The sequence below is a fragment of the Callospermophilus lateralis genome, chromosome 10 (genome assembly GCF_048772815.1).
Source record: "Callospermophilus lateralis isolate mCalLat2 chromosome 10, mCalLat2.hap1, whole genome shotgun sequence".
Classification (NCBI taxonomy): Eukaryota; Metazoa; Chordata; class Mammalia; order Rodentia; family Sciuridae; genus Callospermophilus; species Callospermophilus lateralis.
In genome coordinates this window covers 46,476,768-46,495,439 of record NC_135314.1, presented here as the reverse complement: position 1 = coordinate 46,495,439, position 18,672 = coordinate 46,476,768, and the positions used below count along the sequence as shown (strand labels likewise).

Below are 18,672 nucleotides of genomic sequence, written 5' to 3'. Positions count from 1 at the left end.
AAATGGATAGGCTGATATGATTTATATGACTCCGGTTTAGTCCTACAGTCCCTCCTCTGATCTGAGGAATAAACAAATACAACATGATACGTCTTCATCCACACCACCAGGCCCCTGAAGAATATTCATATGAACCTAGAGAACAACACTGCTTGCAGGCCCAGAGCCAGGGGACACAATGTGAACACAGTCTTGCCCTACACATATTATTTAGAGCCTTTTTCAGGTATGGGGAGGCGGTAGAAGGACAGCCCTCACTCGTTTTAATATTGCTTAACTAAATCTCTTCCTCCAGCTCCTATGTCACCCTCTTCCTCACTGCTCACCCCAAATCCCTGGGCAGACAAGTCCTGTATTCCTTAAACCTTCACAAAAGTCATCTGGAAACAGCCAAGTGGGGCAGAGGGCTTTGCCATTCCTCTCACCCTCAGTGTGAACATTTTTATCATTTCTTCCTTGTTGCAGTCTAACAGCTCGCTTAGTATGTATGTGTAGCCTTTGTTTTCTCCTTCATGTTTATTTCTGCCTCCAAGTTTCTTCTGTTTTTACCAAAACCATAGAAGTTTCTCCTCCCATTACACTTACACCACACACACACAAAAGTTGGGAAAACATTTTAATTATTCCCAACCACAACACCACTTCTAAGCAACTACAAAGAAGAAAGACTTAGAGATCCATAGCCCACACTAAAAGTTCAAGGAGACCAAAGCCTGGGAATGGCAGAGCCCTCCCTGCAAAAGCCAGGGTGGGAATGCAGTCTTCCTAAATTCCAACAGGGTGCTCTTTCCACTGGGGGCTGTTTTGTGCCTTCCTCTCTGACAAACAATACTTGATAATCCATCCATGAAACATCCTTGAGTAGAAATGGGCACTGGCCAGGTCCCCCTGATAATCTGAGGTGCTGCTCGAAAACAAATTCCTTTCAGGAAGCAATTAGTGTATGTGAAGGGGGCAGCTTGGGGTGGGGCACTAGGCTGCATTTTCAAAGGGAGGACAATATATGAAAGGGCATGTGCTTCTTTCAGCTTAAGATGCAAGGGCAGACACAAATACTGGATATGCTACTAACTTGCTGTGTTGTTTTATGAAAGTCGTGTTTCCTTTCTGGGTCTCAGTTCCCTAAAGATCTCTGAGGGCCCTTGAGGAGGCAGATGATGACAGGACCTTGAAGAGAAGAAAAGGAGGAGGAAAAGAGAAGGGGAGGACCCTGAATGAAGGAGAAGGAACGTGTGTAAGTAGGAATGGGGGCGGAGTTGGAAATGTTTTCAGTAAGATATTGGGGCGCGTTAAAAGTGAAACTGGAGCTCTTGCGGGGGTCCATTTTTCCTTTTCTGGCATTTTTTTAAATGTTTACACATCCATAGTAATTTGAGCGTTACTACGGAGTGAATGAATGAGAAGTCTGACCAACGAGGAGAGAAATGAGAAGAAGCGGCAACGTACATACTTCTGATCATTCTCCAGTTGTCCCATCATCGCTGCCCGCCAGCAGCGCCGTGGCCAGAGCCAACTCCTGCGCACTGGGTCGCGCTCCTTGTGAGCCGCCCCGAAACCGCCAGGGGACGCAGAGCGGCTGCAGCAGGGGGCGGAGCTGCTTTAAATCGCGGCGCCCGGCGGTTGCGAGTCTCAGAGCCTGAGCCTGGGAGCAGCGGCCACTTCTTGCAGCCGAAGTCCAGCGCTAACTTGGACTGGGACCCTGATCCGGAAATAGAGCCTTTCTAGCAGCAGCACAGCGAGCAGGATTCCCCTCAATAACTTGGTTGGAGCCCCCCGGCTACCATCGCGAGCCCTAGGTGCGCACCTGCAAACTCTCCACTTTCTGCACCTGCCACCCGGAGCTTGCGCGAGCGCCTGAGCTAGCCATGGCCAACGCGGGGCTGCAGCTCCTAGGCTTCATTCTAGCCTTTCTGGGCTGGATCGGCACCATCGTCAGCACTGCTCTACCCCAGTGGAAGATTTACTCCTATGCTGGAGACAACATTGTGACCGCCCAGGCCATCTTCGAGGGGCTATGGATGTCCTGCGTGTCGCAGAGCACAGGGCAGATCCAGTGCAAAGTCTTTGACTCCTTGCTGAATTTAAACAGTGAGTGTATCCCCTTCTCACAGCAGCCACCTACAGACCCCAATTCCCCCAGTGGCTCCCTTATGGGGTAGTGACCCTCTTGTGTTCTGTGATTACATGATTATCAATCTTAAGGTGATCAGATCTGATCACGTGATCTTTTGTGAGGGATTAGAGACAACCCTGGTTGGGAAAAGGAGGCCCGGGCCTAAGCTCTAGTTTTGCCTCCAACTTCCTTGCACACTTTTCTGCCCCCATTCCCACTCCCGCTCCATGTGTGGTTTCATCTTAAATTCTTATGAGGGTGGGTGGAGATTGGAAAAGTGAAGGCCATGTTTGAACTTGAGCTCTTAGGCTTCTTCTGGACATTCTGATTCTGGTTAACTTCAGGATTGGTAGGGTTCTGGCAAGAAAACGGTGTGCCTTGTGTAGCTTTTACAGTGTGCAAAATTAAATGCATGATTCCAAAATATCAAATAAGGAAGTTTATAAAAAAAACTTTACTATGACTTTTCATGGTAAGGGTCACTTTCATATCTATTATTTCCCATTTTTAAAATCATGTAAGTGCACAGAAGCCCCTCTCAAGACTCCTTAAAGAAGCCTCTTGGTATTTGCACAGAGGTTTAGTTGTCAAGCCTGAGGTGTTCAGAGGAGGCGGACCATATAGTATTATTTTAGAGAGAAGACTGATGGCAAACTGGAAAAGGACAACAAGAAAGGAGGCTTCTGAATGAGTTCCCCAGCATACTATGAAGGGCAGTAGAAAGACCTGGAAGAGAACGCTGGAAGACAGCAGCTTATGAAAGCAGAGAGGTCAGCTAGGGAAGAAGGAGACTAGAAAGCAAGAGAGATGGGTCTCCTTTTCTCTTGCTTAGTACCTGAGCCTGGAAGCTCTTATCAAGTTCTTATCAAGGACTTGAAGGTTCACTTCTCATTTATCAAGTTGGAAAGGATTATGTAGAGGGAAATATTTATATGGATGTTGGGGAGAAAGATGACAAAATGGCTTCTTCCATCTCTCTCCTTTTTCAAAAAATGAAAAGCTTTTGAGTGCCTCATTAGAAAAATCGCTAAATCCCCACTTAGGTAATAAACTTTCATGACAAGATGATCTCTCTTGAGCAATCACATTTGTTGTTGTGCACCATGTGTCTGTTGTGTCCTTTAACCAACTTGAAGAAAAGCTTCCTCAGAAAAATAAGACTGTCCACCAGTTCCCACGGTGTGCGCAGGGTGAGCAGCTTGGGACTACTCAAGTGTACTTCACTTGCTTTGCCCACCTCCAATGAGGAACAGCAATTGATATAAAATGTCAGAAGCCATGTGGTTTAGAGTTATTAAACCTGCTTCAGACCTGATTGAACACCTGGAGAATTTAATCAATATGTATGGTGGTTTTGTGTGTTGTCACTTCAGCTTTTCAAGATTCTCGTGTCATGATTCTTTTATATCAAAAGTAGTCTATAAATTTAGTAGTTGTGTATTGTTTATAGCCCTTCTGTGATATATTTCCAAAGTGAACAATTGAGAGTGAATCATTGAATTGTCCCATGGAAAGAGAAATACTCTTGAAGGAAAAGGTGTCAGTCATTTTTGGCAGATGGAGAAGGTACTAAGGACAATTCCAGAGAAGTCTCAATATCAATTTCATTCCTTTAATCAAGATTGTTCATTTTCAACATGTTTAACTAGTATAAACTTAAATGACAAAATGGAAAAAGATTGACTCATGCTGTAGATACTCAATAAGATCATCCTTAACTACAATGCTGTGTTTAAATGTTTCATTTTAATCAATTTCTTGTTAATATAGTTATTATAGTTTCTAAAGCTGTGGTGGAAGCAATACATACTTCCCTCTCATCTGCATACAATTTGGAGACTTCTGGTTTGTGTCTTCAGTGAGAATAGATTCTCCTTTCTGCTTTGGTTAAAGCCATAGTTTATCCAAAATGGAAGTAAGGCCTTTCTCCCAATACCAATTCCCAGGAGAGGGAATCTTGACTCACAGGTTCTTTCTCCTAACTGGCCAGTGACTCACTGGATGCTTTTGGATGGAGCCCAGGAAATCTGTTTCTGTTTCTCCACCTGAGCAGTGATGCTCACGCCCACCTGATGAGAAGATCTGGGGTGGTGACACACTGACTGGTTTTGGTATAGTTCTATGACATATAGAGATGAAAAAGGACTCTCTGTGTGCATAAGTAGTGTGCCTCATAAAAGGTTATGTTTCATGAAATGCTTTAAGATGAAAGCTTGACTGTAGGTTTCCTTAAATTGTAGGTTGCTATCTTTGCCAGTAGAGCCCATTTAGCATCTTAACATTCCACATATGGGAATTTCTCAAGGTTTTAGCACTGAAACTTGTTTCTGTATCTGGTATCAGTTGTCAAAAACATGTGATCTTCAGGAAAGATCCTAAGGAACACAATGTGCTTACACTGTATACAGAATGTACTCTATGTAATGTAAGACAGGAGAGTCAGCAGGACTTATTTTAGGTAGTTCTTACCAAGCAGTTTATGAAAATGAAACTGAGGAGGTACTTCTGGAGAAACACCTGTCACACAATGTACTATGATTTATAGGGGACAAGACAACTTTCATTGTACCCTATTGTGATGTCCATTGACATTGACAACTCTTGCAGCTGAAAGTGGAAATTTACGTGTACAAAGGAGAGTATCAAATATAATTGCAGCATACTTTTCTTAATTAACCTGTACATTTTGCCTTGTTTTAATGACGTTCTCAACATTTGGGGAAGCTAATGCCTATTTTGCATGCTTCATTAGTTGCTTCTTCTTACTTGACTTTAATAGCTAGAACTATCCAAAGATTGGGCTGTCTAGGGAGGCTACGTGTTGGGAGGTATCCAAGCAGAGAATAAGTAAGCACTTTGTAAGAATGCTGTTGGGAAGATCCAAGCACCAGACAAATGGGAGGTTAGGGTAGACTCTTTAAGTTTCATCTAACTCTGAGATTCTGTAATTTGTTTATAAGCTACACTAGCCTGTTAAACTTGCTCTGCATGAATCCACATGTGTGTAGGTGTGCTTAATGAGTATTGGTTGTCATGAGGTTTCCCAGCACTCTCACCATGATGTCAGGCTCAGGCAGAGAAACAAAATCACTGACTTGGACATTCTTTGAAGCATGGATAGAGAGGAGGGCACCCACTTATGCTTCTCTAAACTGCTTTATGCCTAAGAAACCAAGGGCATTCAAAAGGCGATTGTTGTGCAGATGTTTCAAGAGTTAGTTCTGACTATTAGAATGATGGAAGTGTAATAATTGTTTTTTTAAAAAAGCTTGAAATAAGAAGTTCTTAATTCTTAACCTGGTTTTGCATTAAGTAGCAATTATGTATGATGGACAGGGATCCACTTGACCTCTCTTAGCTCAGGTGTTTTCCCCACATGTAAAATGAGGCAAAGTAGGAGGAACCAAGATAAATTCAATGTTAATGCATCCATTCAAAAATATGAGCACAGCCCTAATCACACTTTTAGAGATATAACTGGGATGATCTTGCAGTGCCTTCCAGTGCCAACTTTCTGTTGCTAACTTTAATGGTGGAAGAGGGAAAAGCTAGTGGCAGAACACAATCCTAAAGTGATGAGTAAGTGACATGGAGGTGATAGAGAAGCCCAAATTTAATCATGAGGCAATTTATTTAAGAAACAAACCAAAGAAATGTAGCAAAACCTCTCAGAGCATCCTAAAAAGTGCAAAGTCCTCCCTCATCCTGAAGTTACTGACTTTGCTTATGTTCTGAAGTCACACAAGCTCATGCACCAATAAAATGGAAATGCTAACAATGATTTCTCTTGTGAAACTTTGAACATCAGTAAAAGTGAAAGACTTCAGAAGTTGAAAAAAAAATAGGAATATAATCTGTGACAGTTTGAAGAGCTTATTTAATTGTAAGGGAGCCAAGAGCATTTTTCTTCTTGACACACAGTGGTCAATTTTTTCTTTTATTCACTCCATTCTTAGCAACTACTAGTTCAAAGAAGGACTGTGCGAGGATACAATTAGAATATAAATTTATTTTGTTTATGATATACACTCTGTAGGGTAAGAATATGGTAACATGGTTAGTAAGTAGCATAAACAATGTCAAGTGTTTACATTTAAAGCTTTAGAAAAAAAAATCCACATTCTTGTCTGTACTTGTCTTTCTACACTTATGTTGATGAATCTAAGTACAGTAGATCAGTACCATGCAACTCATTTCTTGTCTTATAAGTAGAGATCTTTGTAAGTATTTTTTAAATTATACTTTTAGGTTGAAAGTGGTAAGAACTCCTTAGGGGGTCTTTAAGCTCAAGATTACCAGTCTGGCTAAGTATAATTAAAAGACTGCCTTCTCCATTTACTGCTGAATAATGAAGAGAAACAATAGCATGGCTTTTTCAATGTTTGCTAACCAAATTCTCAACAGACAACTTTAGTTAGTTATAATATTGTACAGGTATCTGCAAATTTAAAGTTCCAGGAAAGGAATACACTAGATTTGATCCAACCAGCTCAGAGTTAGTTAATAACACAAATCTATTTTATCTCTCTGATTCAAAATATGATTTTATAACTTTTAAACATTTCTCTTAGTATCTCTGCCCTGCCCTTTGTCATTCTATTAAGAAAAAATGAATTTCATCTTAAGAGATCATTGGAAATATAATTTAAAAAGTTAAGAGTATAAATGTTTCCTCTCTGCATGAGTTTTTAGCTTTTAATGACCTAAAAATTAAATCTGGCTTTACGTATAAAGATTTTAGCATCCAAAGCTCCTGAAGGAAGTGTTTCTATGTATTATTTCAAAGATTAAGCTAAACAGAAGAATATGTATTTTATATATCATATTATTACAATTTTAAAGGATAAAGATACTGCTCTAATTCAAATTCTTCTTCAGGCATAGATTTTCAAGTATTATACTCAATACTATGGATGGGAATATAAATAAATATCTGACTCAAGTCATCCAGGAGTTTACATCTACATGTCGTAGGTCTCTGACTTAACAGCCTTCCACAAGAACTTGGTTTGAAGAATTCATCTGGCTGCAGCTTAAAACCGTGCAATGTAGATTTGATCTGCACATACAAGTCCTCATAACTTGTAACACAATATTGCTTAACTTGACTTGAAACCCATCGTTACATATGCCCAGCTAGTGATTTTTCATGCTGTCATGATTCTCAGTGTTTGTGTATGTGTGTTCATTATTTTTATATTTTCCTTACATATCACTATAGTTAAGAATTCATCCAAATTAGTGAAGAAAGATGAGTTTTTGTGTTTGATGCCAGCTAATATTGTAAAATACAAAAAACAAAAATTTACAAGTCAATGGCTGCCAGGATGTAAATGGAAGATATTTCTTTACAAAACAACATCCTACACTATTGTTTTGGCACATTTTTTAAAAAAACCAAAACATTAGCCCCTTGATCTCCATGTTTAATGTAATCAGAAGTTTCGTTTTCTCCATTTTCTCTATCTTTTTTGTGTGTTAAACAAATAACACATTATTCTATAAGAAAATGAATCACTGCAGAACTATTAGCAAGCATAAAACAGAATATCTGTTCCTCCTCCTTGGAAACCTTGCAAAAGTGGTACAACATGAACCAAGGGCGTTTTTTGTTTGTTTGCTTGTTTGTTTTTATAAAGGGGAGAAATTTAGATTAAAATGGTGAATTCTAGGTAATTCTAGGCAGATGCGGTGGAACCTGGAGTAGTTTATGGGTGTGTATGCTTTGCTTAAAAGTTCAGAGGTTTTATACAAGCCTGAGTCAGGGACCTAAAGCCCAGTAGACTCCTTGTGAGGGATGCCCTGTGCTTGCTCAGTGCTAAGACCTGCTGGTTAAGTGGCTGGTGCTTTTACTTGACAAACAGAAGTATGATTATTATATAAGCTAGGTGACATTTGGGGCCCTATAACTTGAAAACAGTGGAAAACTTGGAAAGAGATCAGAGAAAGCAACAAAAGTCATTAATAGAGGGTTGGAAAGCTGAGCATGTATGATAAAATAAAGAAGAGGTGGCTGTAAGACATAAGAGGTTTTATATATTTGAAGGGCTATAGGAATAGGAATATTTTCTGATTATATGATCTAAATACTGAGGGTAAAATCATGTCACCCCTGCTTTAAGATCTTCCAGTAACTTCTGAATACAGTTGGAATAGACTCCAATCCTCTACCCTCACTTTGTAATAAACTCTTTATAATGCATGCCTTCCTTGCACCTTGCTGAACCTCATTTCGCTTTCCATATCTTATTGTCTTAGTTTTCCCAGGACCCAGGGCCCCCTTAGGATGCAGGACTGTTCGTTTTAAAATGAAGACAGTCCTGGGAAAGCCGACCTGAATAGTCACCTTATCTTCTAGGCACCTGTGTTGTTTTTGCTGCTTTTGGCCTCTGCCTAGAATCCCACCAAATCTGAAGTCCATGTTATGGATGAGAATTGAGTTATTGTATTTTTAGTTTTCTTTCTAAGTAATGATTTTCTTTGCAAAGGCTATTCGTGAATGAGAAGGAAGTACACATCTTAGTTATGGAGTCCTTGGTACTTTCCTCTTCATACCACAGTATGGTTTGTGATTCCTTGCAAAAAGTTGTGCAATGACCTTGTAAGCAGCTTCACTTCCTGTAAACCGTGGGCTGGGGAACATGTTTTGATTCCTCAGTTTCTTTCCCACCTGGAATATTGAGCTAGGGGTGTGGGTGGGTGTGTATAGATGTTTCTACACACAAGGAGGTAGGAATGTTAAGGGGAGGCAGAGAGTATCTGTTTCATTTTCTAATGAAGTCAAGCAAGAAATTATTTTGGTTTAAAGAATACCACTCAGATACTCTAAAAATACCTTTGATGCTTCTTAGAAAGAGATTAATATGATTTGTCATAGATCAATGATGACAAGAATAGAAATGTCAATAAATTGAAATTTAATGATGCTTCAGAAATGTTTAGCTTTAATTTTGATCTGTAGCCTAAGTTATCAATCCTGAAGATGCTGAGACTGAACCTGGGTATAAATTAGATTTTGAAATTCAAAATTTTTCCATCATCTCAGCCACTTTTGAAGACCAGAAGGAGCCAATGCTTCTAACTAAATAAAATCTAATCTGTCTAATTCCCCCTCCTTATTTATTTCAAGTCTTCACCTTTATGACACAATGATGGTCTGAAGTTTCTTCTCTTTAAGAGATCTATCGACATAATCTCTCAAACCTGATCCTGTCTATTTGATCATGACTTAGTATACCAAAGACAGTACAGGGAATTAGAAAATTAGTGGGATCCTGAGAAATACCAAAATGAATTATTGTGTCTGTTATTTTATAACATGACAGCTGAAATAGTTGGAAAAAAATGGTTAAACTTTTGAATGTGAATATACTACTGTGTCCCAAAGTAACTTCTTAAAGTCTATTTTGTTTTAAAAAAATGGGGTTTGTATCCTTCTAGTCACTAGAGATACAAGTGTGGCTTATCCAGCTATGATAATCTTTGGAAAAATTCATTTATGTTTCATATTCACTACTTTTTCTGAAGCTTGATGATTGTGGTGTAAAGTTGGTGATAAATACCAAAGATGCATTGTAAGCCATTTAAATTACAAATAGTAAACATCAAGATAATATGTATACTTGTTATTTCAGAATTAAAATACTCTTAGTAAGGAATAAATAGACATTAATTCAGCTAAACCTGTTCAGTTAGATCATTGCTTATTTTTCCAGTTGATTTTGAATTTAATTAAAAAAAAATGTTAAGGCCAGAGAGCCTCTGTTCAGCATCCAGCCTAGGTGTTTTTTTTTTTTTTTTTTTTTTTAATGTTTGTTTATTTTGTTTTGTTTTTGAGAGAATAGTGTAGTCTACCAGCAGAAATATCACTAGAATGGAGGCTGTCTAACTCCTACTTCAGATTCTTCCCTTCCATACAAGACTAAAATATACTTGGTCTCCTACTACTCTTTTCTTGTTAGTTTAGGCAAGTTTTTAAAAATGTTCTAAATATTTCCTTTCAGGCACTTTGCAAGCAACCCGTGCATTGATGGTGATTGGAATCCTGCTGGGACTGATAGCAATCTTTGTGTCCACCATTGGCATGAAGTGTATGAAGTGCTTGGAAGACGATGAGGTACAGAAGATGCGGATGGCTGTCATTGGGGGTGTGATCTTCCTTATTGCAGGTAAGAGAGGCCTGCCTCCATGGTTCCCATTACCAATATAGATTGAGATTTAGTTTTTGGTTTCATTTAGGTTTTGTTGAATGAATTGCACTTATAATTATTTTCATCTCTTTAAAATCTGCAGACACAGACCTAAAGTCAGTTAACTGTTGTGTGAGAGCCAAATGAAAATATTATGTATGTGCTCACATGTCAGTTCTATTCGCTAAGGTTTCAGATGCTCACTTGTTTGCTACAACCAGTCTCTCCCCAATTGAAGAAAGATGTTTGCTACCTAGAAAAAAATCAAGAGCAATTTTATTAATTTAGAAAACATCTCTTGTGTCTCCATAGATACTATGTTAAAATGATGGGGAATAGTGAGAGGAAGCATAAATCACTGGGTAATCATACAGGTCTGTGAAAGGTAGACAGGATTTGGATTATTGGAGAAAAATGAGGACAACATTCCATATAGAATTATATGGAAGATATAATTCCAGAATAAAAAGTATATATCCATAGATCAGAAGAGAGAAAGGCCAGTTGGAATAGAGGTGGAATATTGAAATTAGATTAGATGAGTAGGAAAGAAAACAACGTGGGAACATCTTGGAAAAAAATCTTGATAAAATAATGAGGTTATTTTTACCATAGAAAATAAGGATGTATGTGTTGTTCTATTCAAGTGTTAAATTGTGTGTCTTTTGAGAAAATAAAAGCTAGAAGATGAATTGCATCATTTCACATCTTTCTAATAAGGTTTATTTTATTATTATAAGGTTTATTTTAATATGCCTTTAATATAATACCTAATGTAGGCATATAGTAATAGAGTACTATATATCCTAACTATATGTGTGAATATAAATATAAATATTTTATATATTTAAAAAAATATTTTATATATTTTATATATTTAGAGAGAACCAAAGTGTTCTCTCTCTCATGCATTAAAAATGAGTAGATGTAACCAATTTTTTTGAAAAAGAGGAGAAGGAATATAGAAATTCATCTATCTATATTGATGAATTTTCAAAATTGCAATAAAAGATATTAGTTTCTTTTTAAATTTATTTCTTGACAAGTAAATTTGCACAAATTTTTCATATACATTGAAAAATAAGTAAACTGAGCTAATTAACATCTTGCCTCACATAGTTACCATTTTTGTGTTGAGAACACTTATAGATACTTTCTTAGCATTTTTCAAGAATACATTAATTGTAGTTAGCCTTTTGTACAATGAATCCCTTGAATTTATTTCTTCTATCTAACTGAAATTTTGTATACCAATTATTTCCTTTGGATAAGAAAATATGAGCCATTTTATATTTCATTATAAACATTTTATATTTATGTTGATGGCATAGGTGTTTTAAATGAAGTGATTTCCTTGGTATTAATGGATAAAAATGTTGTGTGAAACTGAGCTTGTGCTATAGAAAGCAATTTGACATGGCACCCTCAGCAAATCATTCCATTGTACAGTGTTGCTCTGGCCAATAGGGATTTGGGTGTTCTGGTCCATTCTGAGATAGGTCCTGCTCTTTCTGCTACTAGCCGCTTATTTTAATTTTGTTCCAGCAGAAACTGTAAATTTTCACTTTGGTCAAGTGGAACCTATAAGAATTCTCACCTTATGTGTTTAAGCACAATTAATAAGAACAACAGTTCTATTAAAAGTAGCTTAGCATACTAAACTATAGGACTGCAGTACCTTTGAAGAAAATCTTGAATAATATGAATTTGCTGGATTTCTTCTAAAAAGCATTATTTGTGCCAGTGACCTTGAATAATAAATAAATAAAATGTCATGAATAGTTAAACTATGCCTAATTCCAACTTAATATTTTTGTATATCTTAACAGAATACTTGGAATAAATCATATATAAATCAACTCTACTATTGGTAATACTAAGATAAAAATGTCAGCACTATTGTTGAGATTTAATTCTTATAAAATACGTTCGGATTTAATGGGCTCAGTGTTCCATAGTGATTAACAGCCTTTTGTTTTGCATTTCTGTAGGTCTGGTTATTTTAGTTGCCACAGCATGGTATGGCAATAGAATTGTTCAAGAATTCTATGACCCTATGACCCCCGTCAATGCCAGGTAATGCTATTCAAGCAGAAAATAGTTTATTTTCTGAGAGAAATGCCCTTCTTATGTTCAACACAATCCTGCTAATGCCATAGTTCCTCAAATTTGCTTTCAAAAATTGTATGAAATCTTATGTCAAACTTGCAAACAATTCAAATGACCTGTGACTCGTGTTAAAATGAGTTTGATAATTGCTTTAACAGCCTGTATTGATGACAAAATGCACTTCAAAGTAGAAAAGTTCTGGGCTGTGTATTTCCCAACTACATGGGGCATCTTTATTTTTTTTCTCCAAATATGAACAAGTGTTAATATATTTAAAATTTTCTTCTTGAAGTGTATTCTGATGTTTATAGCAACTAACTATGATTACTTGTAATGCACAGTTTATTATGGCTTAAAAAATAGTACTACCATAGTGGTTAATGAATAATACTTTATTCTTAACAGTTATTTTTACATGTAAAGCCATGATGTGGTGTATTTTTCTAGCACTTTGAGATATACCTTTGAAGTAGTATGTTCCATTACCACTACAAAATTTACTTAATAAAGATCATCTCTTTTATTACTACAAACCATACAAGTTAAAGAGCAAATTCTTGGTCCTCACATGATGATACCCTTTGATCAGGGACACCACTGATTGTCTCACTGTCTTCACATCTTTAAAGCTTAATAACTACATTCAAAGTCAGGATGTTAAAATGTAATTATTGTTTGTAAGTCCTAGGATGAACAAAAGAAAAATCTCAGTGTTTTCAGAGATAAGGTGTGCTTCTTTTTATATAATCTCCCACGTACAGAAGAACACAGACTGCAATGATTATGTTGGAGCCTGTCCCATAAGATTTATGATGCAGGAACAGAAACTTATGGAGGTCAATAGGACAAAATTTTACCAGAGCAGTCATACCAGTAGTGCATGTGAAAGCAGTTTATAAGTTGCTGGACACTATGCACTTTTTGTTTACATGCTCACACATGATCCTGAAACCCATCCAAGGAAACAGGAGGAAGAAACCATGGGTGAGAAGTGAAGTTGCTTTCCCATAATTGCAACAGTTGATCCAAACCTAGGCCTTATAACTTTTAGATCTAGTTCTTTTATCTCTGTTGTCCATAATCAGTCACAGATACTTGACCATAGGAAACTGGCTGGCTTAATACATCTTTGAGCTATGTACTACTCAGAAGTCTTTTTATAAAACATAAATTTTAAATTTTAGTTTACATAGTAGGATCAACTATTGGAAACTCTAGTAGTTTCTACTCTAGCAAATTTTTTAAAAATATGATTGATATTTAATAGCACCAATTAATAAGTTATAGACTAGGAACTGTGGTCCAATCCCCACAACTGAAATATATAAGCATTGCTTTACAAGTCTCCTATACATGGAAAAATTTTTGGAAATATTCATGTAATTAAGTTGGCATTGCAGGTTATATTCCTGCTGTACTATTATAAATTGTCAATAATTGCAATGTAAACATTCTTGTGTTCACAGACCTTAAAGTACCTCCCAAGGAATCAAGGGAGGGGGGTAATTTCACTAAAGAAATATAATGTGTATTATATCATTTCCTTCTTTAGAAAAATTGCCAGTGATTCGTTGACTAACATATGCATTGTGTCTCTCTTTAGGTATGAATTTGGCCAGGCTCTGTTCACTGGCTGGGCTGCTGCCTCGCTCTGCCTTCTGGGAGGTGCCCTGCTTTGCTGCTCCTGTCCCCGAAAAACAACCTCTTACCCAACACCACGGCCTTATCCAAAACCTACACCATCCAGTGGAAAAGACTATGTGTGACAGAGGCAAAAGGAGAAAATCCTGTTGACACAAATACAGAATGGACTTTGAAATACTATCATTGACATTACGATCTTAGACTTTTGACTATTGTAATCCGAACTGTGGTTTTTTTTACAAAAGAAACCATATTTTTATAAATACCCATTGCGACAAGTAGCTTAGTCTTATTTTATCTTCTTTTCTCAGTGTCAGAGGGAAGCCCTTTCCATCCTTTTACGGCTTCCCACCAAGTAGTCATGGGGGAGGGGTGCCCCTTAAATATGTACAGATATGTATATATACATGTTTTTCTATAAAAAATCAGACCATAAAAACTCTTATTGTCATTATGTTGGTATTCATACACTCAGAGTATCTCTAAAATAGAAAAAGTATATTTCATTTTAATTAAATAAGCTTATTAGAATATTTTTCTTCCTTTTTCTTCATGCCTATATAATAGGTTGAATATCATTTAGCCCCTGCTGTCAGCTTTTAGCATCTTTGCTATAATACCAAAACTACTGTATCAAATATGAATTCTTCATGTGTGCCCTTTTCATATACTTACTTTATCTTATTTTTCCATAATCTTATGGCACTTACTTCTTTATCAGCCCTCACCCCCCAAGCCCACTCTTCTTTACGTTGGGCTGTTTTCCTGAATCTGATAATGTATCTTGTGGAATACATTTTCAGTCGGAAAGCCAATAAGAATCTGTTACAGTTCAAAGCTGTGGGAACAAATCCTTCTGCACGACCAGACGATATTTTTCTGTTGACCTTCCCTCAAGATCCCTGTACTTTGACCTACAGCATTCTTGTTTGCTTCAAAAATATTTGTTTCATGGAATGGCTGTGCTGTTCACCTGAGTGTCATAACACAGTTTTATTGATTGGATTTTTAAGATACTTATTCACAGTCCCACATCCCCCAAACTACCTTTTCCTTCCTCCCTCCTAAGCTACATTGTTTTTTCATATGTAATTATTATATAGTTTACCTCTTCCCAGAGAGGTGTGGTATGTTTATCTGAACAAAATGCTAGATTTGCTGGAGTGATAATATGGTGACAAATACTCTCTCTATAGCTGTGAGCAAGTCACTTAATCTTTCTACCTCTTTTTCCCATCTGTCAAATTGAGATAATTATGCTTAACCAGCTGGTAAAGGTAATGGGAGTATTAATTAGTTGATATGAGTCTCATTCTTTGAACATGAAATATGCCTAAGTAGTATTTTTCTTTGCTCAATTGGCAGCTTTGAAGTTGCTGAATAAAACCTACACACAGCCTTTGCTCTGTGTAGTAGCTCCTTTTTTCTGCAGGTCCATTTCCTTTCATTCTGCTGGGCTGAGCATTTTGTTGGTGCTCTGTTCCATTTGAACAACTTCTCCTACCTTTCTAGTCTGTAAGAATGCTACTTCACATGAGCAAGATGATGTAATGGAAAGGGTGTTGACTCTGAGGTCTGGAGGCCTGGATTTGAATCTCAATGCTGTCAATTATTGCCTTGAGTTTGGGCAAGACACTTGGCTGCCCTAGATTTATTGCTTCATCTCTAAAAAGGGGTTTGTAATTCCTAATCTGCCTACATCACGGGGATGTTGTGGGACTCCAGTGAGATGCAATACATGTGAATGTGGTTTTGTAAGGTGAAATGTGCTGTACTAGGGAAAGAATTAAGAAATTTAAGTGCTTAGTTTTGGGGGTTACTTTTAAAAGGAGGAAAAAGAAGAAGAATATTGACATGGGTCATTTGCCTTAATCAGTCTCTTGAGTGGTGAAACACTAAAGTGAAATTCAGTTCACTAAATAAAAAGGATCCTGAGAAAGTCCTCATTTCTTCAGTCAGATGGACTGATGCTTTTGTAGCTAAGCAGATGCAAAGGAGGAAAGAGAAACCTGAGTGTTTGGGAGTCTTTGACACATAAACTGTAAGGGGATGTGGAGATTATTTGTTAAGTAATACCTTCAGTGTTCTTATTGTCAGGGGGCAGCTAACAAGCACTGCAGGGTAGTGGGAATGGTACTTCATGCTAAAAGCACAGGGAGAAGTTATCCTGAGTCTTATGAGGATTTGGACCAAGCAACTTTTAGCATGTCTTCCAAACCTGACAATCTATGCTTCTAGATGTTATAATTCAAAGAGCCCTTGCCTCATATATAAAGCCTGATATATTGTGTAAATGCATATGGAAACCTATTGCTAAACCCCACAGAAAATCAATAGTCCAAAGATCCAACAGAATTTTTGTGATAGAATTTATCCAGTTTTGATATTTTTATATTCTGCTACCACACCTGGAAAAGGCCGATAGATATTTGGTGGGTTTGTAATGGGAATTTGTATCAAGCATTGCTCTTTTTAAATAAACCATGTTTTATAATTAAAAAAAAAGATTCGTGGCTTGATTTCTAATAACTTATTTCAATATTGGTGTGCTTGCCAGAGGAGGTGGCCTGAGACAGGATCTGATTCACCATGTGCTCTTGGGAAAGAACTACAATACCTCTGGGCCAGACCAAATATTCCCCTACCTCTACTCACGAGGATGTGCCACCTCTCTCAAACTGGGCTCCTTACACAGGCTGGTAATAGAAGGGGTACCCGTAATTATTCACAATTATTTATTTTTCACCCATAAGAAGAGGAAGTACATCAATGAGTGAATGAAGAATAAAAATCAGGCTAAAAATCAATTGTTGTTTTTATAATGATTCTTATCAAAACTACCTGTTAGGAAAGCAGGTGATGAAACTCATTGCTCACTATCTTAATATATCAATAAATGAGCATATATTAAGTGTGGCCTCTGCCTGGGTAATTTTCATATTTATGAGTCCAAGGGATATGAGCAAAGGATGGCGCTATACTGTGAACTCAGGCATCAGAATGATCTGTGAGGGACCAAGATCGTTGGGGGTCACTTTGATTTCAATTCTCCTTAAACAGAATCCACACTCTGTTTCTATAGAATTTAAATCTCTAAAGGTAAAGTCCAGGCCTGTGAAGTTGGTGGAAATAAAATTCTTAGGTGCTCCTGATAAGAACTGGAGGAAAAGCTGGATTGTAAATGACAGCAATGAGATGTTCATCTCTGTGTGCACTCATCCTGAATCTGAGTGCCAATATTCTTACAAACTGTGTCATTTTTCCTCCCTCTTAGTTAGCACTTTCTATGTATGCCCAGATTCAGGTATAATGCCATCTTGTTCCCATATTCCTATGTGTTTAAGCCTGTCATTAATTTTTTTAAGCCATCCATTTATTTGTTATTTATTTATTTCTTGCATACATGACAATAGAGGAATCATTACATTCATAATTATCCATTCACAGCACATGATCTGGTTGTGGATTTTTTTCCTTTGGGGATGTAACTCATGCGATAGGTTCCTGCTTTTCCTTCCTCCTCACTCCACACATTCCGTACTTACCCCCAGCCTGTCCTAAAATCTCTTCATTTAACTAATGGCATGGAAACCCTGATGGAAGTCATGGCAAGTTCTGGGGTTACATGGGGACAGCTTGCTGAGGACCAAACCCAGGCCATCAGGAGCTCTCTGTGCTGAACCTCTGAAAATCTCATGGAATTTTGATATTTGCCTTCTATTAAGATTTTTTCCCCCAAAAAAACAGCTGATATTGGCAATTAAAAAACAGATGTGAATGTATAAAGTTGATATTTACTGAATTCCTACCATGAGCCCAGCTCTATTAAATGGAGGCAGGCCAAAGGAGGTATGAAACGATTAAGACACAGTCCTGGGCCTGAGCAGCAGTTTAGTTTCTTTCAACTAAACGTTGAAAGAAAGCACTGGTTCTGCCACCGATCAGATCAGACTTGTGAGCTATCCACTCACTAGTTCCTCCTTCGTAAAATGAGCACTTAGATCCATGCAGTGGTTCTTCTCTATAACAGGAATTTAGAATCACCTGTGAGCTTTGGAAATTTTCTAATGTCAGGGCCCTACCCCAAATCAGGGGAATGAAAAACCTCTGAAGGGAAAGTCCTACTTTGAGCTTCTCTTTCAGGGAGGTGAAGACCAACATTTCTCACATCCGTTCCAACCAGGTTTTTCTGTTACTCAGGTAAAACAACATCAAGCCCCATCATGTCCTAGTTGTGCTTCTCAGGTCACGTGCTGATCTATCTTGAACTTCAAAGAGGAAAACACAAAACTACGGCCGCAATCTGATGGGAGCAGAAGAGCATGTTAGCCAGTTGTTCAAAGGAAGAAATATATTAAAATCGGATTATTCTGAATACCCCCCAAACAAATCCTAACTTAGGACAAACTAACCTAGGGTAAGATGGGCTGCATGAGATCTGCACTGTTAAAGGGGCTGCCTTATAAGCACCTGTTTTATGGGTTTCACGCTTGTGGATTCCTACTGTTCCCTCTAATGTTCAGAATATATTCTTTTCCATCACAGCAACACATTATCTATTAATAAACTGTTCTATTTTAAAGAAACAAAGTCAGAGGGAAGAAGGCATTGCTCTTC

At 37.5% G+C, this 18,672-nt stretch overlaps 1 protein-coding gene across 1 annotated transcript; it reads left to right on the top strand.

Moving 5' to 3' along the window:
* Nucleotides 1-1,622: 1,622 nt before the first annotated feature.
* On the top strand, nt 1,623-16,512 carry Cldn1 (claudin 1). Its single transcript, XM_076867428.2, has 4 exons — nt 1,623-2,088; nt 10,117-10,281; nt 12,294-12,378; nt 14,015-16,512. The coding sequence occupies exons 1-4, from the start codon at nt 1,866-1,868 to the stop codon at nt 14,175-14,177; spliced, it is 636 nt and encodes a 211-aa protein (XP_076723543.1). The 5' UTR covers nt 1,623-1,865; the 3' UTR covers nt 14,178-16,512.
* The last annotated feature ends 2,160 nt before the right edge of the window (nt 16,513-18,672 follow it).

What these genes read in the sequence shown, in the direction of transcription:
- Cldn1 (XM_076867428.2), top strand. Translation starts at nt 1,866, where the DNA reads ATGGCCAACGCGGGGCTGCAGCTCCTAGGCTTCATTCTAGCCTTTCTG. An exon ending in TGTGATCTTCCTTATTGCAG is followed by an intron (nt 10,282 to 12,293) that starts GTAAGAGAGGCC and finishes GCATTTCTGTAG; the next exon opens with GTCTGGTTATTTTAGTTGCC. An exon ending in ATGACCCCCGTCAATGCCAG is followed by an intron (nt 12,379 to 14,014) that starts GTAATGCTATTC and finishes GTCTCTCTTTAG; the next exon opens with GTATGAATTTGGCCAGGCTC.